The sequence below is a fragment of the Salvelinus fontinalis genome, chromosome 40, assembly GCF_029448725.1.
Source record: "Salvelinus fontinalis isolate EN_2023a chromosome 40, ASM2944872v1, whole genome shotgun sequence".
In the NCBI taxonomy this organism is placed as follows: Eukaryota; Metazoa; Chordata; class Actinopteri; order Salmoniformes; family Salmonidae; genus Salvelinus; species Salvelinus fontinalis.
The window spans coordinates 10,736,548-10,762,593 of record NC_074704.1 but is presented as its reverse complement, the minus strand read 5'-3'; the positions used below and the strand labels follow the sequence as shown (position 1 = coordinate 10,762,593).

The 26,046-nt window shown below is 42.3% G+C and overlaps 1 protein-coding gene across 6 annotated transcripts in view; it reads left to right on the top strand.

Moving 5' to 3' along the window:
* grin2bb (glutamate receptor, ionotropic, N-methyl D-aspartate 2B, genome duplicate b) overlaps positions 1-26,046 on the top strand; it is a 139,391-nt gene that overhangs the window by 4,771 nt on the left and 108,574 nt on the right. For all 6 annotated transcript variants that reach the window (XM_055906647.1, XM_055906646.1, XM_055906645.1 and 3 more), the window contains one exon: positions 8,562-9,072. In XM_055906647.1, coding sequence (XP_055762622.1) covers positions 9,064-9,072 — 9 coding nt within the window. In that variant the 5' untranslated portion in view covers positions 8,562-9,063. The remainder of the gene's footprint in view (positions 1-8,561; positions 9,073-26,046) is intronic.

Below are 26,046 nucleotides of genomic sequence, written 5' to 3'. Positions count from 1 at the left end.
ATATACACTGCTCAAAAAAATAAAGGGAACCCTAAAATAACACATCCTAGATCTGAATGAATGAAATATTCTTATTAAATACTTTTTTCTTTACATAGTTGAATGTGCTGACAACAAAATCACACAAAAATGATCAATGGAAATCAAATGTATGGAGGTCTGGATTTGGAGTCACACTCAAAATTAAAGTGGAAAACCACACTACAGGCTGATCCAACTTTGATGTAATGTCCTTAAAACAAGTCAAAATGAGGCTCAGTAGTGTGTGTGGCCTCCACGTGCCTGTATGATCTCCCTACAATGCCTGGGCATGCTCCTGATGAGGTGGCGGATGATCTCCTGAGGGATCTCCTCCCAGACCTGGACTAAAGCATCCGCCAACTCCTGGACAGTCTGTGGTGCAACGTGGCGTTGGTGGATGGAGCGAGACATGATGTCCCAGATGTGCTCAATTGGATTCAGGTCTGGGGAACGGGCGGGCCAGTCCATAGCATCAATGCCTTCCTCTTGCAGGAACTGCTGACACACTCCAGCCACATGAGGTCTAGCATTGTCTTGCATTAGGAGGAACCCAGGGCCAAACGCACCAGCATATGGTCTCACAAGGGGTCTGAGGATCTAATCTCGGTACCTAATGGCCGTCAGGCTACCTCGGCCCCCCAAAGGGGGCCCCCCAAAGAAAATGCTGTGCGGCCCCCCAAAGAAATGCCACCCCACACCATGACTGACCCACCGCCAAACCGGTCATGCTGGAGGATGTTGCAGGCAGCAGAACGTTCTCCACGGCGTCTCCAGACTCTGTCACGTCTGTCACATGTGCTCAGTGTGAACCTGATTTCATCTGTGAAGAGCACAGGGCGCCAGTGGCGAATTTGCCAATCTTGGTGTTCTCTGGCAAATGCCAAACGTCCTGCACGGTGTTGGGCTGTAAGTACAACCCCCACCTGTGGACATCGGGCCCTCATACCACCCTCATGGAGTCTGTTTCTGACCGTTTGAGCAGACACATGCACATTTGTGGCCTGCTGGAGGTCATTTTGCAGGGCTCTGGCAGTGCTCCTCCTGCTCCTCCTTGCACAAAGGCGGAGGTAGCGGTCCTGCTGCTGGGTTGTTGCCCTCCTACGGCCTCCTCCACGTCTCCTGATGTACTGGCCTGTCTCCTGGTAGCGCCTCCATGCTCTGGACACTACGCTGACAGACACAGCAAACATTCTTGCCACAGCTCGCATTGATGTGCCATCCTGGATGAGCTGCACTACCTGAGCCACTTGTGTGGGTTGTAGACTCCGTCTCATGCTACCACTAGAGTGAAAGCACCGCCAGCATTCAAAAGTGACCAAAACATCAGCCAGGAAGCATAGGAACTGAGAAGTGGTCTGTGGTCACCACCTGCAGAACCACTCCTTTATTGGGAGTGTCTTGCTAATTGCCTATAATTTCCACCTGTTGTCTATTCCATTTGCACAACAGCATGTGAAATTTATTGTCAATCAGTGTTGCTTCCTAAGTGGACAGTTTGATTTCACAGAAGTGTGATTGACTTGGAGTTACATTGTGTTGTTTAAGTGTTCCCTTTATTTTTTTGAGCAGTGTATATATATAAATATATATATATAGTACCAGTCAAAGGTTTGGACACACCTACTCATTCAAGGGTTTTTTCTTTATTTTTACTGTTTTCTACATTGTAAAATAATAGTGAAGACATCAAAACGATGAAATAACATAGTTGGTTTGGGATAAGTTGGACTGCAGAGTGAAGGAAAAGCAGCCAACAAGTACTCAACATAAGTGGGAACTCCTTCAAGACTTTTGGAAAAGCATTCCAGGTGAAGCTGGTTGAGAAAATGGAACCTTTATTTAACTAGGCAAGTCAGTTAAGAACAAATTCTTATTTACATTAACGGCCTACAAACCTGGACGACGCTGGGGACAATTGTGTGCCGCTCTATGGGACTCCCAATCACGGACGGTTGTGATACAGCCTGGATTTGAACTAGGATGTCTGTAGTGATGCCTCAAGCACTGAGATGCAGTGCCTTAGACCGCTGTGCCACCCGGGAGCCCTAAAAGAATGCCAAGAGTGTGCAAAGTTGTCATCAAGGCAAAGGATGGCTACTTTGAAGAATCTTTGAAATATATTTTGAATTGTTTAACACTTTTTTCGTTACTACTTGATTCCATATGTATTAGTTCATAGTTTTGATGTCTTCACTATTATTCTACAATGTAGAAAATAGTTCAAATAAAGAAAAACCCTTGAATGAGTAGGTGTGTCCAAACTTTTGACTGGTTCTGTATATAATAAAAGACATGTAGGCTAATTAAATCGTTATGGAGCGGGCAGACCATGCCTCAACAGTTTGAACCCGACGCATCGTGCAATTCTTGGCTGTGTCATCACACAGTTCCATGGTTAGTGCAGGCAATAGATGAGGGTATAGCCTACTATTGTGCACTGTTCTTCCTATTATAATTCTATATACAGTAATCTTCCAACATTACCATGGATTGAAGAACTGAAGTTGGCAATTTTCAGAATGAATCAAACCACCATTTTCTTTCTTTCGCTCGTGAAGGCCATGGAGAATAAGAACACCTACTCCCAGCTTCCAACCGCTCTGAAGATAGGAAACACTGTCACCACCGACAAATCCACTATAATTGAGAATTTCAATAAGCATTTTTCTACGGCTGGCCATGCTTTCCACCTGGCTACCCCTACCCCGGACAACAGCACTGCCCTCCCCTCTGCTACTCGCCCAAGCCTTCCCCATTTCTCTTTCTCCCAAATACAGTCAGCTGATGTTCTTAATGAGCTGCAAAATCTGGACCCTTACAAATCAGCCGGGCTAGATAATCTGGACCCTTTCTTTCTAAAACTATCTGCTGAAATTGTTGCCACCCCTATTACTAGCCTCTTCAACCTCTCTTTCGTGTCGTCTGAGATCCCCAAAGATTGGAAAGCAGCTGCGGTTATCCCCCTCTTCAAAGGGGGGGACACCCTTGACCCTAACTGCTACAGACCTATATCTATCCTACCCTGCCTTTCTAAGGTCTTCGAAAGCCAAGTCAACAAACAGATTACCGACCATTTCGAATCACACCACACCTTCTCCGCTATGCAATCTGGTTTCAGAGCTGGTCATGGGTGCACCTCAGCCACGCTCAAGGTCATAAACGATATCGTAACCGCCATCGATAGGAAACAATACTGTGCAGCCGTATTCATTGACCTGGCCAAGGCTTTTGACTCTGTCAATCACCACATCCTCATTGGCAGACTCGACAGCCTTGGTTTCTCTAATGATTGCCTCGCCTGGTTCACCCACTACTTCTCTGATAGAGTTCAGTGTGTCAAATCGGAGGGTCTGTTGTCCGGGCCTCTGGCAGTCTCTATGGGGGTGCCACAGGGTTCAATTCTTGGACCGACTCTCTTCTCTGTTTACATTAATGATGTCGCTCTTGCTGCTGGTGATTCTCTGATCCACCTCTACGCAGACGACACTATTCTGTATACTTCTGGCCCTTCTTTTGACACTGTGTTAACAACCCTCCAGGCGAGCTTCAATGCCATACAACTCTCCTTCCGTGGCCTCCAACTGCTCTTAAATACAAGTAAAACCAAATGCATGCTCTTCAACCGATCGCTGCCTGCTCCTGCCTGCCTGTCCAACATCACTACTTTGGACGGCTCTGACTTAGAATATGTGGACAACTACAAATACCTAGGTGTCTGGTTAGACTGTAAACTCTCCTTCCAGACCCACATCAAACATCTCCAATCCAAAGTCAAATCCAGAATTGGCTTCCTATTCCGCAACAAAGCATCCTTTACTCATGCTGCCAAACATACCCTTGTAAAACTGACCATCCTACCAATCCTCGACTTCGGTGATGTCATTTACAAAATAGCCTCCAAAACCCTACTCAATAAATTGGATGCAGTCTATCACAGTGCCATCCGTTTTGTCACCAAAGCCCCATATACTACCCACCACTGCGACCTGTACACTCTCGTTGGCTGGCCCTCGCTTCATACTCGTCGCCAAACCCACTGGTTCCAGGTCATCTACAAGACCCTGCTAGGTAAAGTCCCCCCTTATCTCAGCTCGCTGGTCACCATAGCAGCACCTACCTGTAGCACGCGCTCCAGCAGGTATATCTCTCTAGTCACCCCCAAAACCAATTCTTCCTTTGGACGCCTCTCCTTCCAGTTCTCTGCTGCCAATGACTGGAACGAACTACAAAAATCTCTGAAACTGGAAACACCTATCTCCCTCACTAGCTTTAAGCACCAGCTGTCAGAGCAGCTCATAGATTACTGCACCTGTACATAACCCATCTACAATTTAGCCCAAACAACTACCTCTTTACCTACTGTATTTATTTATTAATTTATTTTGCTCCTTTGCACCCCATTATTTCTGACTCTACTTTGCACTTTCTTCCAATGCAAACCAACCATTCCAGTGTTTTTTTTAGTTTTTATTTTACTTGCTGTGTTGTACTCACTTCGCCTCCGTGGCCTTTTTATATTTTTATTTATTTATACATATATCTGTTTGCCTTCACCTCCCTTATCTCACCTCACTTGCTCACATTGTATATAAACTTATTTTTTTTTCACTGTATTATTGACTATATGTTTGTTTTTTACTCCATGTGTAACTATGTGTTGTTGTATGTGTCGAACTGCTTTGCTTTATCTTGGCCAGGTCGCAATTGTAAATGAGAACGTGTTCTCAATTTGCCTACCTGGTTAAATAAAGGTTAAATAAAAAAATAAAATAAAAAAAAGGCTCCCCAAAACAGTTTTTTTATGATTCATAAATACTTTCCTAAGTTAAATAATTTACAATATCAGAGCATTTTTAAATCTACCAATTGCATATATTTAGATGGCTTTCTTTCATTGATCCCTAATATTCTAAACCCGTTCGATATATTCTGTTGTGTCCGTCAACAAAATTTAAACTAAAAACCACACCATATTTGAAGGGATGGCTAAAGATAAATGTACTGACAACCCCATTGAATAAAAACTATACAATAAACTCTGTTGGCCAGCAAGTGGGAGAGTTTCAGCAGTTGAATTACATTTATTGAATGTGCGCAAGGGAACCACGCCTGCAAAGCCCGTTACGCACCTTCATAAGGTAAGTCTGAATACCAAGTGCGTAGGAAAGGCGTGCTTAAAAAAGGCGTAATTTCCTAAGTCAGAATCGGGCCCATATAGCCTAGCCTATATCTGTTAAGTACAATACAGAGTGTACAGGTCATTTGAGTGTCCTTTTGCAATTTGGTCCATTATGGCTTGTTTCGATTTGGTTTTAATTCAGTATCTCTATTTTATTATGATATTTTCAGATATTTAGCTATATTTCCTCCCATGTTTCACCTTACATACAACTGTCTGTGTGATGAATCTGTTTAAATGAGTGATACCGTGAATCATACACCAGCCAGGGGGTGCTTGGTCCTCTTTGATGCCCCCTAAAGTGTTTATTTCAGGCTGCATCATAGGATTCCCGTGGTGGTTCACTGTAGGCTTGAGTGTCCTAATGCTGTTTGTTGTTATTCTTTTCAACAGAAAGATGACAGGCACTACCCCATATGCCTATTAGTAATTTCTGAGAAATTCACTTAAGCTTCTAATGGAAATGGGGTCTAAAATGGAGGTTGGTTCATGGTGAAAACTATGCTTGTGAATGTAAATCATATTCCCCCAAAATGTGAAATTCTTGGCTTCCTTTGGGTATTTTGACATTAGAGGCGGTATATAAAACTGCCACACCTCCTACTTAGTCATTACCTAAGACCTAAGTATTGATCAACTAACTTTCATGTTATGTACAATTTTACAAAATGTCATATAGTATCAAATCCGATTCTTATCTTAAGTGGTTGAAGTCAATCGGTTGCAAAGTTTAAGTCAATGTCAGATGTTAGTGGATGTGAGATATAATTTTAAGTCTAGACTTTCCTTTACAACGGCCTTGGATTAAGCTTTTTTTAAACTAATTCTCCATCCTTGTCCTCCATCTCAATCATTAGAGTAAAAGTAGTCTCTCAAAGTTTCATCGCGTTGATGTTAATTGAGTATAGTGTCCTATCGACCCAAGCAGTCTGAATGATTTAGGTAGGCTTTTAAACCAGCACAGTGAGGAGGGATGTCACTACGCTAGGAGAGTGAGCTCTTATTACTATTTATAATACACAATGTTCCTTCCAGGTACATTTTTTGACAATGTCTCCGTCTCAAATGGCACCCTGTTCCCTATATAGTACACTACTTCTGATGAGGGCCCACAGGGGTTTGGCCGAAAGTAGTACACTATATAGGTGATAGGGTGCCATTCGGGACTCAGGCAATGTCTTCCTGTCTCTAACTCACAAAGGGCATCCATCCACCCCTCCATCTCAGTTATAAAGGATTAATGCTATAACAAAGCTGTGACGCATGGTGAGATTATGTTGCTACATTTGAGAGACATGGCTAGCCTAGCCTATACGTTCAATTTGTGCCATTTTTGGTCAATTCTGTAAAGACATGATACTGGCTTGCATTTACTGTATGTAGGCTATAGACTTAGCACTTTTTATTGAGTCTCAAAGTGGTTTACATTGTATGGCAGTAACTCACATATTTCCTTTATCATATGCTATGCTTTCCATTTTTGAAGGGGGCAAAGGAAGTTACAATTATGTATTTAGCGAGGAGACTCAAATCTGCTGCCCTTTCCAGATAGATATTAATAATCAGTAGTTTTGTTTAATCCATTTTACTTTCACCACACTATATCATATTGTATATTTCTGAATAATTGTCTTTGAAAGACGTTGTTTGATTGTAGTCAGGCTAGGGCAGGCCGGCCTACTTGCATGTGGTACAGTATTTAATTGCCGAAGTGTGTGTATGTTTCTTTGAGCCCAATACATCATTTGCAGTATTAATGTCATTTAAATACTACTGAAGGAGTTTGAGATAATTACAGTTGGAAAGAGTCAGAGAAAGATGGGTTTTGGAAATAAAATGTGTTGAATACATAATTTATCACTCTGCCAGACAGGATAAAAATTCCTCACACAGTGATATCCTTTGACATTTTTCCCAGGGCTAAAATGTGTGTACACGCACGCATGCGCACACGCACACACACACACACACACACACACACACACACACACACACACACACACACACACACACACACACACACACACACACACACACACACACACACACACACACACACAGACACACACGCGCACACACACACACACACACACACACACACACACACACACACACACACACACACACACACACACACACACACACACACACACACACACACACACACACACACACACACACACACACACACACACACACACACACACACACACACACACACACACACACACAGACACAGACACACGCACACACTCTCTCTCTCTTCCTAGAGGGCAACATGGTAAAATTCAGCGGGGAAATGCAGGACACAACTCATCAACAAAAGTGGGAAGGGATGAAGGCACGAAGAGAACATGAGAGAATGATGCATATATTACACGGACAAGATCAGAGACTAGTGGGTGTTAGGCCAAAGTTACTTCTTGAATACTTATCATAAAAATTGGCAAAGTGCCTCCTATTTGTTTAACCCATTTTATATGTCTGTTGTGTATGGAACTTTTCCAGAAATCTAATGTTGAATGTATTGAATGTTAGGCTCAAGTTAAATCTACCCATTACAAACCTCGAATACTTAACGGTCCAATGTAGCCGTTTGTATCTCAATATTAAATCATTTATTGGTAGCAGTCTAGTACCTTACTGTAATTGTTATGCATTAAAATAGCAAAAAACTAAACATAAATAGCTTTTTAGCAAATATACATTTCTCAAGCAAGAATTTTGCTAGGACTGTTATTGGCAGAGAGGTTTGGAACTCTTTTTCTTGTTTGTCTATTAACTAATTTACTGCCTGTTGATAGGCAGGCCAAAACTCCATCCCACCAAAACAAACAGCCTTTCAAAAAGCTCTTACACTTAAAGGGCATTATTGTAATTGTCACAATTTCTCAGTATTATTCCAACCTCATAGTGTGGAAATATACATAAAACACAGGTTAATCAAGTTTTTGACTGCACTGGGCTTTTAACGTTTTACACATTTTGTATGTCTGTCAATGTAAGAAGTTGAATCCAACCACCAGCCAAAATGAACTAAGTACCATATTTATTTTGCACGCATTTTGTACTGTCTGTCAATGTATAATATGGAACTTTTATGATATGTGATAAGAAGATAAATCACACTGCATAATTGTGTGTTGGCCAAGAGCCAATCCATAAGTCAGAAAGGATTTGAATTCAGATTGTGAAGTGAAAGGTAAAACCCTGTGTTAAAAGCCTTGAACCTCTGAAGCAATTGACTTGTGTATACAAACTACACAAAAGCATTCACCATTAAGAAGAGAAGCATTCACCTAACAGATAATGCCTGGTTATTGACCATCTCTCTATCTCCCTCCTCTCCTCTCTCCCCCAGTCTTGACAAAGACCCAACGTACAGACAGACGATGGTGACTAAATAAACGAGGGGAGCGACAGAAGAAACAGAAAAGGGGAAGGAGGAAGACACGCTCTAATCTCCGCATTGCCACGGCAACCGTTGTTCACACACACTCACACACGGAGTTGTCAGAGGAAACCTCGTCGTGCTGCATCATCCAGTGGAAGAAGACGGGAGGATGAGTCAGACGACAAGAGACGAATGAGAGAGCGCCTCGCCCCTCTCCATCTCTTTCTCCATTCGTCATTTCTCAAATCATTTTTTTGAGTTCTCCTTACACACTCAAACTTGACACACGCACACTCGTTCAATCCAGGTGCTCATCCCTCACTCCATAAGCCCTCTTCACGTCTACTCCTCTCTGTACGGCTTCATCTGTTCATCCTTCCCTCCACCCGGTGCTATGAGAGGAGTAGTTGAGTCCCAGACCACACCACCATGCCAGTTCTGAAGAGTAGAGAGGAGATCTGGGCTGGCAATGTACAAGGTAGGACCCCCAAGGCCTTTTACGCTTGACCTTTTCTCTCTGATTCATAGATGCAGTCCATCAGTCTTAGGCCCAAAATTCAATCAAACCTGCAATGTTTATTACATTTACATTGTAGTCATTTAGCAGATGCTCTTATCCATTCATCTAAGCTAGCTAGGTGGGACAACCAGTACATTTTCCCCTTATAAGGTAGCGATCAGCAAAGTCAGAGCTGGTAAGGGGGAGGAGAAAAAGCCAAGTGCGAGTGTTAGTTCACGAAATGCATTTAAAAAACATATATAATTATGAAGTGTATTCGATAATAAACTATTATCCGTGAACATACACACCTGTTACTGTGAAAACTGGACGCATCCTCCTATGAGCGGAATGTACCTGGTCGTAGTGGTGGTTTTTGAAGAAAAAGAGCTACTGCCTAAATATCACGATGCAGGTTCGATCGAAAGCCTTCCGTTTCTTTATGTGTGATACAATATCCATATGAGGCTGAATGTGTAACTGTCTGCCATTGAAATGGCTTATTTATATGTCTTTTGTGAACAGTAATGACCTAATATGACCAGTAAAACCAAAGTCCCTTCTTTTGGCCGTTAGTAACCAACGGTGTTCCTTTTTGTACTCCATTTAGTACGTGCAGACGGTCATTGCACATTTTCGGGTTTGTTATTTAAATCGCGAACAATTTGTTTCCAGTACCAGCGAGATCGAGAGGAAAGCGTGAAATAGAGAATGAAACTAGAAACGGATAAAGGGTGAGAATGGAGGATGAAGGAAGAAAGAGTTAGGAGAGCGTAGAGGAAGAAAGGACTAATTGTCTTCCTCTCTCTCTCCCTGGGGTGGGCGTAGAGGGAACTAAAAGTGGATGGAAAACTGGAAGTGAAAGAGAGCTGGGGGGGAGAGACACAGAGACAGGTTTATTTAACAGTGGATGTAGAGACTGGAAGTGAGACAGAGAGCAGGAGAGAGATGGACAGGTAAGCAGAAAGACAGACAAACAGACAAACAGACAGACAGACAGACAGAAAGAATGAGAGAGAGAGAGAGAGAGAGAGAGAGAGAGAGAGAGAGAGAGAGAGAGAGAGAGAGAGAGAGAGACCAAATTTTGATCAACTCTGATATCTACTGGGTGGAATACCACAGTGTGCCATCACAGCAGCAATATTTGTGACCTGTTGCCACAGGAAAAGGGCAACCAGTGAAGAGCCAACACCATTGTAAATACAACCCATATTTATGTTTATTTATTTTCCCCTTTGTACTTTAACCATTTGCACATCGTTACAACACTATATATAGACATAATATGACATTTGAAAAGTATTTTGGAACTTCTGTGAGTGTAATGTTTACTGTTAATTTTTGTTGTTTATTTCACTTTTGTTTATTATCTACTTCACATGCTTTGGCAATGTTAAGATACAGTATGTTTCCCATGCCAATGAAGCCCTTGACTTGAGAGGGGCAGGGAGAGACAGACAGACAGACAGACAGACAGACAGACAGACAGCCTACTGAATGACAGATAGATTGGGAACGGGAGCGTGCGTCCCAGAAGGAGCTTGTTTGTGGAGCTGGTTTGGTTTGTGGTGGATTACGTGTTCTCTTGTTCTCTTGCCGGGCTTAGTGGTGTGGCAGCCCCCTTCTGTGATCAGTAGATTGTGACCAGAGTGTGTGTCTGTGTGTGTGTGTGTGTGTTGAGAGAGTGGCAGCAGTGCATCATGGTCACAGACAGACGACCTGGCAGGCAACTCTATTGGCTTCTGGCTTCATTTGACTGGCTTTACAAATATTGATGGAGTCATTAAAGGATTAAGGGGACTCGAAGTGCAGGCGGACAGGTTTTTGTGTGTACTCGAATGTATCGGACAGTGTGTGTCTGTGAGTGTCGGTTTGTTTGTGAGAGAGAGAGAGATGCACAGTATTCCTTGTGGTCAAAGTTAAAGACATTTAAATAGTTCTTCTTTTCTTACTCTACACTTTGTCTGGTCCTCTTCTCATTCCTCTTTGAACCTGTAATGCATCACCATCTCCCAAGTATAGAACAACCATCAGTGTATTGACCCATCGTCAATGACGAAAATGTATGCCCTCACTAACTGTTGCTCTAATAAGTGACGATCATCTGACTCCCACCCACTCACCCTTTGCTTCTCTGTGATGAAAATAAGCATTCCAAATGTCTCTCCTTTTCTACCTCTCTCTCTTTTCCCCACCACTGCCAGTCATGTGTGACTGTCTTTGAAGGAAGGATGGAAGGTCTAAGAATAGCATCGATGGAACCCATCACTGTGATACTGCTGCAGCCCACATACCGTGGCTTCTTAGAGGGCCATTCTTTCTCACGCTCTCACTCATATCAGCATTCCTTCAACACGTATCCCTCTTAACAGGCAACCGGATATACTTCTAGTGTAGGTGTTTTGATACAATTTATATTATAGGGACTTTAAATAGAAAAAATGCATCTTCACTGAAATATTCTGCCTTCTTAATATAATAATATATGCCGTTTAGCAGACACGTTTATCCAAAGAGACTTAGTCATGCTTGAATACATTTTACATACAGGTGGCCCTGGGAATCGAACCCACTATCCATGCTCTACCAACTGAGCTACAGAGGACCACTTCTTTTGACTTGAGTCAATGCAGCACAGTGAGAGTCTAATCGGTTGGTTACTGATCCCCTCTCTTTGGCGGTTTGTTCTGTAATGACATGATCGGAATGTCTCGGTCGTTGTGGATTCTTAGAGTACCATATCAGCTCAACTCATCAGCATGCCTTGAATTGCCCCTTCGATACCTATTCCCCTTAATAGGCTGCCTGATATCCGCCTCATCTGTGTCCCAAATGGCATTCTATTCCCTATGTAATGCACTACTTTTGACCAAAAGGTAGTGCACAAAACAGGGAATGTGGTGTAATTTGAGACGCAACCCTAGTCTAGATGCTTGGATAAAATTGATAGGCTAGGGCGTATACTGCTTTTGAATAGAGAAATGTCTCCATTGAAATATCTTGGCTTCTTTTGACTTGAGTCAATGCAGCACACTGAGAGTCTAGTTGGTTATAAGATCAGAATGGATAGATGCTGTGCGAACATTTTTTGTTGTTGAAATTGTCACTGTTCCCTGTCACGCCGACGGAACCTCTTTTGAATCCGCTTTTTGACAGGCAGGCGGGCAGACGGAGTTACAGCGAGAGGGAGAGAGAGAAAGAGAAGGGAGAGAGAGAGGTGAAGAGGAAGAGAAAGAGAAATGGAGAGGGGTTAGAGAGAGTCAGGTTTTTTAGAGACAGAGAGGCAGAACAAAAGGGGAGTGTGGCTCGTTCAGAGAGGGGTGGCGGTATAGAGATGAGAGAGATGGAGGGATGAGAGAGAGTGACGGAGGGAGGGAGGGTATGATACCAGAACAGGTTGAAGGAATAAGGGAAGTAACATTTGATGAATTACAAATGAGAGAGAGATAAGAGAAGAATTGGGATCATCATGTGTTGTGCAGGTGACTCTTCAGAAAAGGAACGATAGTGAGAGGATAATGATACCTTTAATGGAGGAGATAGAGGGTAAAAGAGATTCATAGATGGAGTGTGATCTAACCAGGCTACAGTAGAGTACATGCCATGAAGATAAAGCATGATACTCCTAGTTTCAAACCTCCGTGACAAACTCCTTCCCCAAGGGGTCTATCCAGAAAAGAACACAAAGAGCCAATGTGACCGTTGGTGTGCTGTGGGGGATTCCATTGTATTCAAGTTAGCAGTGTGTAATGGTGACCATATACAAGAGGTTTACTAGCCAAACCAGGAGTATAGCTCATTTATAAAACAGTTGAAATCGGGGGTTGGAACCAAAGTTATTTTCCAATTGTTTTGTTGTGAACAGAACCATTCTTTTTTCATTCTGTTCCACTGTTCCCACTAGCAAAATAAAGTTCTGCACCAGTTTGAACCCCCAAAACGTAACGGTTTATATCATTCCTTTCTGTTCCTTTTCAAACCTCTGAAACATCCATTTTATTTTACATTTAGCTTGACATTATATGACTTCACCAATCAGTGCATATAGAATAGCTTTCTGTGGAGCGGGTAAGCAATTTAATCTGTATAGGAAAGGCGTTAATAACAAATAGTCTTTTGCCGTAACAGTATGGTTTAATCATAATGAAAGACGAACACACGTACTGTGCTGCCAGTCACAGTGTAGGGCGGGAGATGCAACTAAAGTTTTCAGGTTGAGGAAGGAGGATGTAGGAAGCTTGCCTTGAAGCTCTGAGCATCCTGTTATGACATGCATTATCTGAATTAGGCCTACAGGATTATTCCTACGGTGGAGTGGCTTCTATGGAGGAACTTTGGAATGTCTTTGAACTTCCGAGTTGGTTTAATGTTGGTACCAGAGCTAGCTAGCTAGCTAACGAGCGTGTGTTCAGAGCAGCACTAGAAATAAAAACACGTCTTATCTTTTGTATTAAATAAATCCAACGTGAAAAGTGATAACTATTGTATCCTTAACTGGCATTGACAAGTCCATTCATTCTTCTGTAATTAAACATCTCTCCCTAATTTCTGAATTACGCTTGTAATGTCGTCAGTAGGCTCCAGTAATGTTGTCAGTAGGCTACAGTAACCTATGTAATGTTGTCAGTAGACTACAGTAACCTATGTAACGTCGTCAGTAGGCTACAGTAACCTATTTAACGTCGCCAGCAGGCTACAGTAACCTATGTAACGTTGTCAGTAGACTACAGTAACCTATGTAACGTTGTCAGTAGACTACAGTAATGTTGTCAGTAGGCTACAGTAACCTATGTAATGTTGTCAGTAGGCCACAGTAACCTATGTAACGTTGTCAGTGGGCTACAGTAATGTTGTCAGTAGACTACAGTAACCTATGTAATGTTGTCAGTAGGCTACAGTAACCTATGTAATGTTGTCAGTAGGCTACAGTAACCTATGTAATGTTGTCAGTAGGCTACAGTAATCTATGTAATGTTGTCAGTAGGCTACAGTAATGTTGTCAGTAGGCTACAGTAACCTATGTAATGTTGTCAGTAGACTACAGTAACCTATGTAATGTCGTCAGTAGGCTACAGTAATGTTGTCAGTAGACTACAGTAACCTATGTAACGTCGTCAGTAGACTACAGGAATGTTGTCAGTAGGCTACAGTAACGTATGTAATGTTGTCAGTAGACTACAGTAACCTATGTAACGTTGTCAGTAGGCTACAGTAACCTATGTATCGTTGTCAGTAGGCCACAGTAACCTATGTAACGTTGTCAGTGGGCTACAGTAATGTTGTCAGTAGACTACAGTAACCTATGTAATGTTGTCAGTAGGCTACAGTAATGTTGTCAGTAGGCTACAGTAACCTATGTAATGTTGTCAGTAGGCCACAGTAACCTATGTAACGTTGTCAGTGGGCTACAGTAATGTTGTCAGTAGACTACAGTAACCTATGTAATGTTGTCAGTAGGCTACAGTAACCTATGTAATGTTGTCAGTAGGCTACAGTAACCTATGTAATGTTGTCAGTAGGCTACAGTAATCTATGTAATGTTGTCAGTAGGCTACAGTAATGTTGTCAGTAGGCTACAGTAACCTATGTAATGTTGTCAGTAGGCTACAGTAACCTATGTAATGTTGTCAGTAGGCTACAGTAACCTATGTAATGTTGTCAGTAGGCTACAGTAACCTATGTAATGTTGTCAGTAGGCTACAGTAACCTATGTAATGTTGTCAGTAGGCTACAGTAACCTATGTAATGTTGTCAGTAGGCTACAGTAACCTATGTAATGTTGTCAGTAGGCTACAGTAACCTATGTAATGTTGTAGGCTACAGTAATCTATGCTTCAGAAGGGAGGGGCAGGTAGCCTACACACTGTAAAAGGTTTCTGAGTGAGAGTGAGGGCTTTGCGTAGGCGCTTTGTTGTGATTGTTTGGGGACTGGTAAAAAATACCTGGAACATGAAAGAACATTATTAACCGGGTCCCAACACTATAGATCACTTTCTTTTTCGGTATGAGTTCTGCTCTTCAATCTTTTTTGTTATTTTATGGTTTTCGGTTCTGTTCCCTGAACAAGTTCTAACCCTTGTTTTTTAAATACTTTTCTGGTCTTCATGGATATTTTTTTTTATTTGGCTCCAGAAAGATAATATTGTAATTAGTGTATCAGCGCTGGCTCGTGTGATAAGTCCCTTTGGTTAAAACCTGAACATTTGGATCGATTCCCCATTGGCTCAATGCCAAGGGTTGAGCTCAGTGGGCGAAAAAACTATTGCGGCTCACAGTGCAGGAGACTCCTGAGTCTGAGTGTCCCTAACTACTGTGTGAAGTGAACCTGCCTCCTGAGTCTGAGTGTCCCTAACTACTGTGTGAAGTGAACCTGCCTCCTGAGTCTGAGTGTCCCTAACTACTGTGTGAAGTGAACCTGCCTCCTGAGTCTGAGTGTCCCTAACTACTGTGTGAAGTGAACCTGCCTCCTGAGTCTGGGTGTCCCTAACTACTGTGTGAAGTGAACCTGCCTCCTGAGTCTGAGTGTCCCTAACTACTGTGTGAAGTGAACCTGCCTCCTGAGTCTGGGTGTCCCTAACTACTGTGTGAAGTGAACCTACCTCCTGAGTCTGGGTGTCCCTAACTATTGTGTGAAGTGAACCTGCCTCCTGAGTCTGGGTGTCCCTAACTACTGTGTGAAGTGAACCTGCCTCCTGAGTCTGAGTGTCCCTAACTACTGTGTGAAGTGAACCTGCCTCCTGAGTCTGGGTGCCCCTAACTACTGTGTGAAGTGAACCTGCCTCCTGAGTCTGGGTGTCCCTAACTACTGTGTGAAGTGAACCTGCCTCCTGAGTCTGGGTGCCCCTAACTACTGTGTGAAGTGAACCTGCCTCCTGAGTCTGGGTGTCCCTAACTACTGTGTGAAGTGAACCTGCCTCCTGAGTCTGAGTGTCCCTAACTACTGTGTGAAGTGAACCTGCCTCCTGAGTCTGAGTGTCCCTAACTACTGTGTGAAGTGAACCTACCTCCTGAGTCTGAGTGTCCCTAACTACTGTGTGAAGTGAACCTGCCTCCTGAGTCTGGGTGTCCCTAACTATTGTGTGAAGTGAACCTGCCTCCTGAGTCTGGGTGTCCCTAACTACTGTGTGAAGTGAACCTGCCTCCTGAGTCTGGGTGTCCCTAACTACTGTGTGAAGTGAACCTGCCTCCTGAGTCTGGGTGTCCCTAACTACTGTGTGAAGTGAACCTGCCTCCTGAGTCTGAGTGTCCCTAAGTACTGTGTGAAGTGAACCTGCCTCCTGAGTCTGAGTGTCCCTAACTACTGTGTGAAGTGAACCTGCCTCCTGAGTCTGAGTCCCCCCCTGACTGTATCACTGAGCTTGCTTTTATTTGGCGCTCTGCTGGGAACAGCTTGCTAATTAATTACCCATGACCACTGAGGTGGGGAGGGGTTGGGTGGGGTTGGAGGGTAACGATACTGGGAGGGTGGTGGTGGGGGGGAAGCAGGTCATAACTAGTGTCCTCAGGGGGTAGGCTAAAATTAATCAGCCCCCCATCCCTCCACCTTGCCAGAAAAACATGTTGCCAGACCTAAGTAGTACAGTCTGTCTCTGGGTTTGAATGAGGAAAAGTTATCTGTATCAAGTGTTGTTTTTTGCATGGATGTTAACATTAGGTGTCAAACAGAGAATACACAGACAGATATATATAGGTGCAGTATAGACATTAGTGATGGATGACACAGGGGTGCCAGACGGTATAGAACATATAACCACATGGCTATCCAGTGGTGGTTCAGTCATATAGGCTTTATAGTTCTAATCCACTGTTGGTCCAGTCATGGATGCTTTATAGTTCTAATCCACTGTTGGTCCAGTCATGGAAGCTTTATAGTTCTAATCCACTGTTGGTACAGTCATAGAGGCTTTATAGTTCTAATCCAGTGTTGGTTCAGTCATATAGGCTTTATAGTTCTAATCCAGTGGTGGTCCAGTCATATAGGCTTTATAGTTCTAATCCAGTGGTGGTTCAGTCATAGAGGATTTATAGTTCTAATCAAGTGGAGGTCAAGTCATAGAGGCTTTATAGTTCTAATCCAGTGGTGGTAGAAGGCTTTATAGTTCTAATCCACTGTTGGTCCAGTCATAGAGGCTTTATAGTTCTAATCCAGTGGAGGTCCAGTCATAGAGGCTTTATAGTTCTAATCCACTGTTGGTCCAGTCATGGAAGCTTTATAGTTCTAATCCAGTGGTGGTCCAGTCATAAATGCCTTATAGTTCTAATCCAGTAGTGGTCCAGTCATAGAGGCTTTATAGTTCTAATCCACTGTTGGTCCAGTCATAGAGGCTTTATAGTTCTAATCCACTGTTGGTCCAGTCATAGAGGCTTTATAGTTCTAATCCACTGTTGGTCCAGTCATAGAGGCTTTATAGTTCTAATCCAGTGGAGGTCCAGTCATAGAGGCTTTATAGTTCTAATCCACTGTTGGTCCAGTCATAGAGGCTTTATAGTTCTAATCCAGTGGTGGTCCAGTCATAGAGGCTTTATAGTTCTAATCCACTGTTGGTCCAGTCATAGAGGCTTTATAGTTCTAATCCACTGTTGGTCCAGTCATGGAGGCTTTATAGTTCTAATCCACTGTTGGTCCAGTCATAGAGGCTTTATAGTTCTAATCCACTGTTGGTCCAGTCATAGAGGCTTTATAGTTCTAATCCACTGTTGGTCCAGTCATAGAGGCTTTATAGTTCTAATCCACTGTTGGTACAGTCATAGAAGCTTTATAGTTCTAATCCAGTGGTGGTTCAGTCATATGGGCTTTATAGTTCTAATCCAGTGGTGGTACAGTCATAGAGGATTTATAGTTCTAATCAAGTGGAGGTCCAGTCATAGAGGCTTTATAGTTCTAATCCAGTGGTGGTAGAAGGCTTTATAGTTCTAATCCACTGTTGGTCCAGTCATATAGGCTTTATAGTTCTAATCCAGTGGTGGTCCAGTCATAAAGGCTTTATAGTTCTAATCCAGTGGTGGTCCAGTCATAGAGGCTTTATAGCTCTAATCCAGTGGTGGTCCAGTCATAAAGGCTTTAGTTCTAATCCAGTGGTGGTCCAGTCATAGAGGCTTTATAGCTCTAATCCAGTGGTGGTTCAGTCATAGAGGCTTTATAGTTCTAATCCAGTGGTGGTCCAGTCATAGAGGGTTTATAGTTCTAATCCAGTGGTGGTCCAGTCATAGAGGCTTTATAGTTCTAATCCACTGTTGGTCCAGTCATAAAGGCTTTATAGTTCTAATCCAGTGGTGGTTCAGTCATAAAGGCTTTAGTTCTAATCCAGTGGTGGTCCAGTCATAGAGGCTTTATAGTTCTAATCCAGTGGTGGTTCAGTCATAAAGGCTTTAGTTCTAATCCAGTGGTGGTTCAGTCATAGAGGCTTTATAGTTCTAATCCAGTGGTGGTCCAGTCATATAGGTTTTATAGTTCTAATCCAGTGTTGGTCCAGTCATATAGGCTTTATAGTTCTAATCCAGTGGTGGTCCAGTCATAAAGGCTTTATAGTTCTAATCCAGTGGTGGTCCAGTCATAGAGGCTTTATAGCTCTAATCCAGTGGTGGTTCAGTCATAGAGGCTTTATAGTTCTAATCCAGTGGTGGTCCAGTCATAGAGGGTTTATAGTTCTAATCCAGTGGTGGTCCAGTCATAGAGGCTTTATAGTTCTAATCCACTGTTGGTCCAGTCATAAAGGCTTTATAGTTCTAATCCAGTGGTGGTCCAGTCATAGAGGGTTTATAGTTCTAATCCAGTGGTGGTCCAGTCATAGAGGCTTTATAGCTCTAATCCAGTGGTGGTCCAGTCATAAAGGCTTTAGTTCTAATCCAGTGGTGGTCCAGTCATAGAGGCTTTATAGCTCTAATCCAGTGGTGGTTCAGTCATAGAGGCTTTATAGTTCTAATCCAGTGGTGGTCCAGTCATAGAGGGTTTATAGTTCTAATCCAGTGGTGGTCCAGTCATAGAGGCTTTATAGTTCTAATCCACTGTTGGTCCAGTCATAAAGGCTTTATAGTTCTAATCCAGTGGTGGTCCAGTCATAGAGGCTTTATAGCTCTAATCCAGTGGTGGTCCAGTCATAAAGGCTTTAGTTCTAATCCAGTGGTGGTCCAGTCATAGAGGCTTTATAGCTCTAATCCAGTGGTGGTTCAGTCATAGAGGCTTTATAGTTCTAATCCAGTGGTGGTCCAGTCATAGAGGGTTTATAGTTCTAATCCAGTGGTGGTCCAGTCATAGAGGCTTTATAGTTCTAATCCACTGTTGGTCCAGTCATAAAGGCTTTATAGTTCTAATCCAGTGGTGGTTCAGTCATAAAGGCTTTAGTTCTAATCCAGTGGTGGTCCAGTCATAGAGGCTTTATAGTTCTAATCCAGTGGTGGTTCAGTCATAAAGGCTTTAGTTCTAATCCAGTGGTGGTTCAGTCATAGAGGCTTTATAGTTCTAATCCAGTGGTGGTCCAGTCATATAGGTTTTATAGTTCTAATCCAGTGTTGGTCCAGTCATATAGGCTTTATAGTTCTAATCCAGTGGTGGTCCAGTCATAAAGGCTTTATAGTTCTAATCCAGTGGTGGTCCAGTCATAGAGGCTTTATAGCTCTAATCCAGTGGTGGTTCAGTCATAGAGGCTTTATAGTTCTAATCCAGTGGTGGTCCAGTCATAGAGGGTTTATAGTTCTAATCCAGTGGTGGTCCAGTCATAGAGGCTTTATAGTTCTAATCCACTGTTGGTCCAGTCATAAAGGCTTTATAGTTCTAATCCAGTGGTGGTTCAGTCATAAAGGCTTTAGTTCTAATCCAGTGGTGGTCCAGTCATAGAGGCTTTATAGTTCTAATCCAGTGGTGGTTCAGTCATAAAGGCTTTAGTTCTAATCCAGTGGTGGTTCAGTCATAGAGGCTTTATAGTTCTAATCCAGTGGTGGTCCAGTCATATAGGTTTTATAGTTCTAATCCAGTGTTGGTCCAGTCATATAGGCTTTATAGCTCTAATCCAGTGGTGGTCCAGTCATAAAGGCTTTATAGTTCTAATCCAGTGGTGGTTCAGTCATAAAGGCTTTATAGTTCTAATCCAGTGGTGGTAGAAGGCTTTATAGTTCTAATCCGGTGGTGGTCCAGTCATAAAGGCTTTATAGTTCTAATCCAGTGGTGGTCCAGTCATAAAGGCTTTATAGCTCTAATCCAGTGGTGGTCCAGTCATAGAGGCTTTATAGTTCTAATCCAGTGGTGGTTCAGTCATAAAGGCTTTTAGTTCTAATCCAGTGGTGGTTCAGTCATAAAGGCTTTATAGTTCTAATCCAGTGGTGGTCCAGTCATAAAGGCTTTATAGTTCTAATCCAGTGGTGGTCTAGTCATAAAAGCTTTATAGTTCTAATCCAGTGGTGGTCCAGTCATAAGGGCTTTATAGTTCTAATCCAGTAGTGGTTCAGTCATAAAGGCTTTATAGTTCTAATCCAGTGGTGGTCCAGTCATTTAGGCTATATAGTTCAATTCCAGTGCTGGTCCAGTCATAGAGGCTTTATAGTTCTATTCCAGTGGTGGTCCAGTCATAAATGCTTTATAGTTCTATTCCAGTGGTGGTCCAGTCATAAATGCTTTATAGTTCTAATCCAGTGGTGGTCCAGTCATAGAAGCTTTATAGTTCTAATCCAGTGGTGGTCCAGTCATAGAGGGTTTATAGTTGTAATCCAGTTGAGGTCCAGTCATAGAGGCTTTATAGTTCTAATCCAGTGGTGGTTCAGTCATAAAGGCTTTAGTTCTAATCCAGTGGTGGTCCAGTCATAGAGACTTTATAGTTCTAATCCAGTGGTGGTCCAGTCATAAAGACTTTATAGTTTTAATCCAGTGGTGGTCCAGTCATATAGACTATATAGTTCTAATCCAGTGGTGGTCCAGTCATAAAGGCTTAATAGTTCTAATCCAGTGGTGGTCCAGTCATAAAGGCTTTATAGTTCTAATCCAGTGGTGGTCCAGTCATAAAGACTTTATAGTTCTAATCCAGTGGTGGTTCAGTCATAGAGGCTTTATAGTTCTAATCCAGTGGTGGTCCAGTCATAGAGGGTTTATAGTTCTAATCCAGTGGTGGTCCAGTCATAGAGGCTTTATAGTTCTAATCCACTGTTGGTCCAGTCATAAAGGCTTTATAGTTCTAATCCAGTGGTGGTTCAGTCATAAAGGCTTTAGTTCTAATCCAGTGGTGGTCCAGTCATAGAGGCTTTATAGTTCTAATCCAGTGGTGGTTCAGTCATAAAGGCTTTAGTTCTAATCCAGTGGTGGTTCAGTCATAGAGGCTTTATAGTTCTAATCCAGTGGTGGTCCAGTCATATAGGTTTTATAGTTCTAATCCAGTGTTGGTCCAGTCATATAGGCTTTATAGTTCTAATCCAGTGGTGGTCCAGTCATAAAGGCTTTATAGTTCTAATCCAGTGGTGGTCCAGTCATAGAGGCTTTATAGCTCTAATCCAGTGGTGGTTCAGTCATAGAGGCTTTATAGTTCTAATCCAGTGGTGGTCCAGTCATAGAGGGTTTATAGTTCTAATCCAGTGGTGGTCCAGTCATAGAGGCTTTATAGTTCTAATCCACTGTTGGTCCAGTCATAAAGGCTTTATAGTTCTAATCCAGTGGTGGTTCAGTCATAAAGGCTTTAGTTCTAATCCAGTGGTGGTCCAGTCATAGAGGCTTTATAGTTCTAATCCAGTGGTGGTTCAGTCATAAAGGCTTTAGTTCTAATCCAGTGGTGGTTCAGTCATAGAGGCTTTATAGTTCTAATCCAGTGGTGGTCCAGTCATATAGGTTTTATAGTTCTAATCCAGTGTTGGTCCAGTCATATAGGCTTTATAGCTCTAATCCAGTGGTGGTCCAGTCATAAAGGCTTTATAGTTCTAATCCAGTGGTGGTTCAGTCATAAAGGCTTTATAGTTCTAATCCAGTGGTGGTAGAAGGCTTTATAGTTCTAATCCGGTGGTGGTCCAGTCATAAAGGCTTTATAGTTCTAATCCAGTGGTGGTCCAGTCATAAAGGCTTTATAGCTCTAATCCAGTGGTGGTCCAGTCATAGAGGCTTTATAGTTCTAATCCAGTGGTGGTTCAGTCATAAAGGCTTTTAGTTCTAATCCAGTGGTGGTTCAGTCATAAAGGCTTTATAGTTCTAATCCAGTGGTGGTCCAGTCATAAAGGCTTTATAGTTCTAATCCAGTGGTGGTCTAGTCATAAAAGCTTTATAGTTCTAATCCAGTGGTGGTCCAGTCATAAGGGCTTTATAGTTCTAATCCAGTAGTGGTTCAGTCATAAAGGCTTTATAGTTCTAATCCAGTGGTGGTCCAGTCATTTAGGCTATATAGTTCAATTCCAGTGCTGGTCCAGTCATAGAGGCTTTATAGTTCTATTCCAGTGGTGGTCCAGTCATAAATGCTTTATAGTTCTATTCCAGTGGTGGTCCAGTCATAAATGCTTTATAGTTCTAATCCAGTGGTGGTCCAGTCATAGAAGCTTTATAGTTCTAATCCAGTGGTGGTCCAGTCATAGAGGGTTTATAGTTGTAATCCAGTTGAGGTCCAGTCATAGAGGCTTTATAGTTCTAATCCAGTGGTGGTTCAGTCATAAAGGCTTTAGTTCTAATCCAGTGGTGGTCCAGTCATAGAGACTTTATAGTTCTAATCCAGTGGTGGTCCAGTCATAAAGACTTTATAGTTTTAATCCAGTGGTGGTCCAGTCATATAGACTATATAGTTCTAATCCAGTGGTGGTCCAGTCATAAAGGCTTAATAGTTCTAATCCAGTGGTGGTCCAGTCATAAAGGCTTTATAGTTCTAATCCAGTGGTGGTCCAGTCATAAAGACTTTATAGTTCTAATCCAGTGGTGGTCCAGTCATAAAGACTTGATAGTTTTAATCCAGTGGTGGTCCAGTCATATAGGCTATATAGTTCTAATCCAGTGGTGGTCCAGTCATAAAGACTTTATAGTTCTAATCCAGTGGTGGTCCAGTCATATAGGCTATATAGTTCTAATCCAGTGGAAGTCCAGTCATAGAGACTTTATAGTTCTAATCCAGTGGTGGTCCAGTTATAGAGGCTTTATAGTTCTAATCCAGTGGTGGTCCAGTTATAGAGGCTTTATAGTTCTAATCCAGTGGTGGTAGAAGGCTTTATAGCTCTAATCCAGTGGTGGTAGAAGGCTTTATAGTTCTAATCCAGTGGTGGTCCAGTCATGGAGGCTTTATAGCTCTAATCCAGTGGTGGTAGAAGGCTTTATAGCTCTAATCCAGTGGTGGTAGAAGGCTTTATAGCTCAAATCCAGTGGTGGTCCAGTCATAGAGGCTTTATAGCTCTAATCCAGTGGTGGTAGAAGGCTTTATAGTTCTAATCCAGTGGTGGTCCAGTCATAGAGGCTTTATAGTTCTAATCCAGTGGAGGTCCAGTCATAAAGATGTTATAGCTCTAATCCAGTGGTGGTTCAGTCATAGAGGATTTATAGTTCTAATCCAGTAGTGGTCCAGTCATAGAGGCTTTATAGTTCTAATCCAGTGGTGGTCCAGTCATAAAGGCTTTATAGTTCTAATCCACTGTTGGTCCAGTCATAGAGGCTTTATAGTTCTAATCCAGTGGTGGTTCAGTCATAGAGGCTTTATAGTTCTAATCCAGTGGTGGTACAGTCATAGAGGATTTATAGTTCTAATCAAGTGGAGGTCCAGTCATAGAGGCTTTATAGTTCTAATCCAGTGGTGGTAGAAGGCTTTATAGTTCTAATCCACTGTTGGTCCAGTCATAGAGGCTTTATAGTTCTAATCCAGTGGTGGTTCAGTCATAGAGGCTTTATAGTTCTAATCCAGTGGTGGTTCAGTCATAGAGGCTTTATAGTTCTAATCCAGTGGTGGTCCAGTCATAGAGGCTTTATATTTCTAATCCAGTGGTGGTCCAGTCATAGAGGGTTTATAGTTCTAATCCAGTGGTGGTCCAGTCATAGAGGCTTTATAGTTCTAATCCACTGTTGGTCCAGTCATAAAGGCTTTATAGTTCTAATCCAGTGGTGGTTCAGTCATAAAGGCTTTAGTTCTAATCCAGTGGTGGTCCAGTCATAGAGGCTTTATAGTTCTAATCCAGTGGTGGTTCAGTCATAAAGGCTTTAGTTCTAATCCAGTGGTGGTTCAGTCATAGAGGCTTTATAGTTCTAATCCAGTGGTGGTCCAGTCATATAGGTTTTATAGTTCTAATCCAGTGTTGGTCCAGTCATATAGGCTTTATAGTTCTAATCCAGTGGTGGTCCAGTCATAAAGGCTTTATAGTTCTAATCCAGTGGTGGTTCAGTCATAAAGGCTTTATAGTTCTAATCCAGTGGTGGTAGAAGGCTTTATAGTTCTAATCCGGTGGTGGTCCAGTCATAAAGGCTTTATAGTTCTAATCCAGTGGTGGTCCAGTCATAAAGGCTTTATAGCTCTAATCCAGTGGTGGTCCAGTCATAGAGGCTTTATAGTTCTAATCCAGTGGTGGTTCAGTCATAAAGGCTTTTAGTTCTAATCCAGTGGTGGTTCAGTCATAAAGGCTTTATAGTTCTAATCCAGTGGTGGTCCAGTCATAAAGGCTTTATAGTTCTAATCCAGTGGTGGTCTAGTCATAAAAGCTTTATAGTTCTAATCCAGTGGTGGTCCAGTCATAAGGGCTTTATAGTTCTAATCCAGTAGTGGTTCAGTCATAAAGGCTTTATAGTTCTAATCCAGTGGTGGTCCAGTCATTTAGGCTATATAGTTCAATTCCAGTGCTGGTCCAGTCATAGAGGCTTTATAGTTCTATTCCAGTGGTGGTCCTTTCATAAATGCTTTATAGTTCTATTCCAGTGGTGGTCCAGTCATAAATGCTTTATAGTTCTAATCCAGTGGTGGTCCAGTCATAGAAGCTTTATAGTTCTAATCCAGTGGTGGTCCAGTCATAGAGGGTTTATAGTTGTAATCCAGTTGAGGTCCAGTCATAGAGGCTTTATAGTTCTAATCCAGTGGTGGTTCAGTCATAAAGGCTTTAGTTCTAATCCAGTGGTGGTCCAGTCATAGAGACTTTATAGTTCTAATCCAGTGGTGGTCCAGTCATAAAGACTTTATAGTTTTAATCCAGTGGTGGTCCAGTCATATAGACTATATAGTTCTAATCCAGTGGTGGTCCAGTCATAAAGGCTTAATAGTTCTAATCCAGTGGTGGTCCAGTCATAAAGGCTTTATAGTTCTAATCCAGTGGTGGTCCAGTCATAAAGACTTGATAGTTTTAATCCAGTGGTGGTCCAGTCATATAGGCTATATAGTTCTAATCCAGTGGTGGTCCAGTCATAAAGACTTTATAGTTCTAATCCAGTGGTGGTCCAGTCATATAGGCTATATAGTTCTAATCCAGTGGAGGTCCAGTCATAGAGACTTTATAGTTCTAATCCAGTGGTGGTCCAGTTATAGAGGCTTTATAGTTCTAATCCAGTGGTGGTCCAGTTATAGAGGCTTTATAGTTCTAATCCAGTGGTGGTAGAAGGCTTTATAGCTCTAATCCAGTGGTGGTAGAAGGCTTTATAGCTCTAATCCAGTGGTGGTAGAAGGCTTTATAGCTCTAATCCAGTGGTGGTCCAGTCATAGAGGCTTTATAGCTCTAATCCAGTGGTGGTAGAAGGCTTTATAGTTCTAATCCAGTGGTGGTCCAGTCATAGAGGCTTTATAGTTCTAATCCAGTGGAGGTCCAGTCATAAAGGCTTTATAGCTCTAATCCAGTGGTGGTTCAGTCATAAAGGCTTTAGTTCTAATCCAGTGGTGGTCCAGTCATAAAGGCTTTATAGTTCTAATCCAGTGGTGGTCCAGTCATAGAGGCTTTATAGTTCTAATCCAGTGTTGGTCCAGTCATAGAGGCTTTATAGTTCTAATCCAGTGGTGGTCCAGTCATAGAGGCTTTATAGTTCTAATCCAGTGGTGGTCCAGT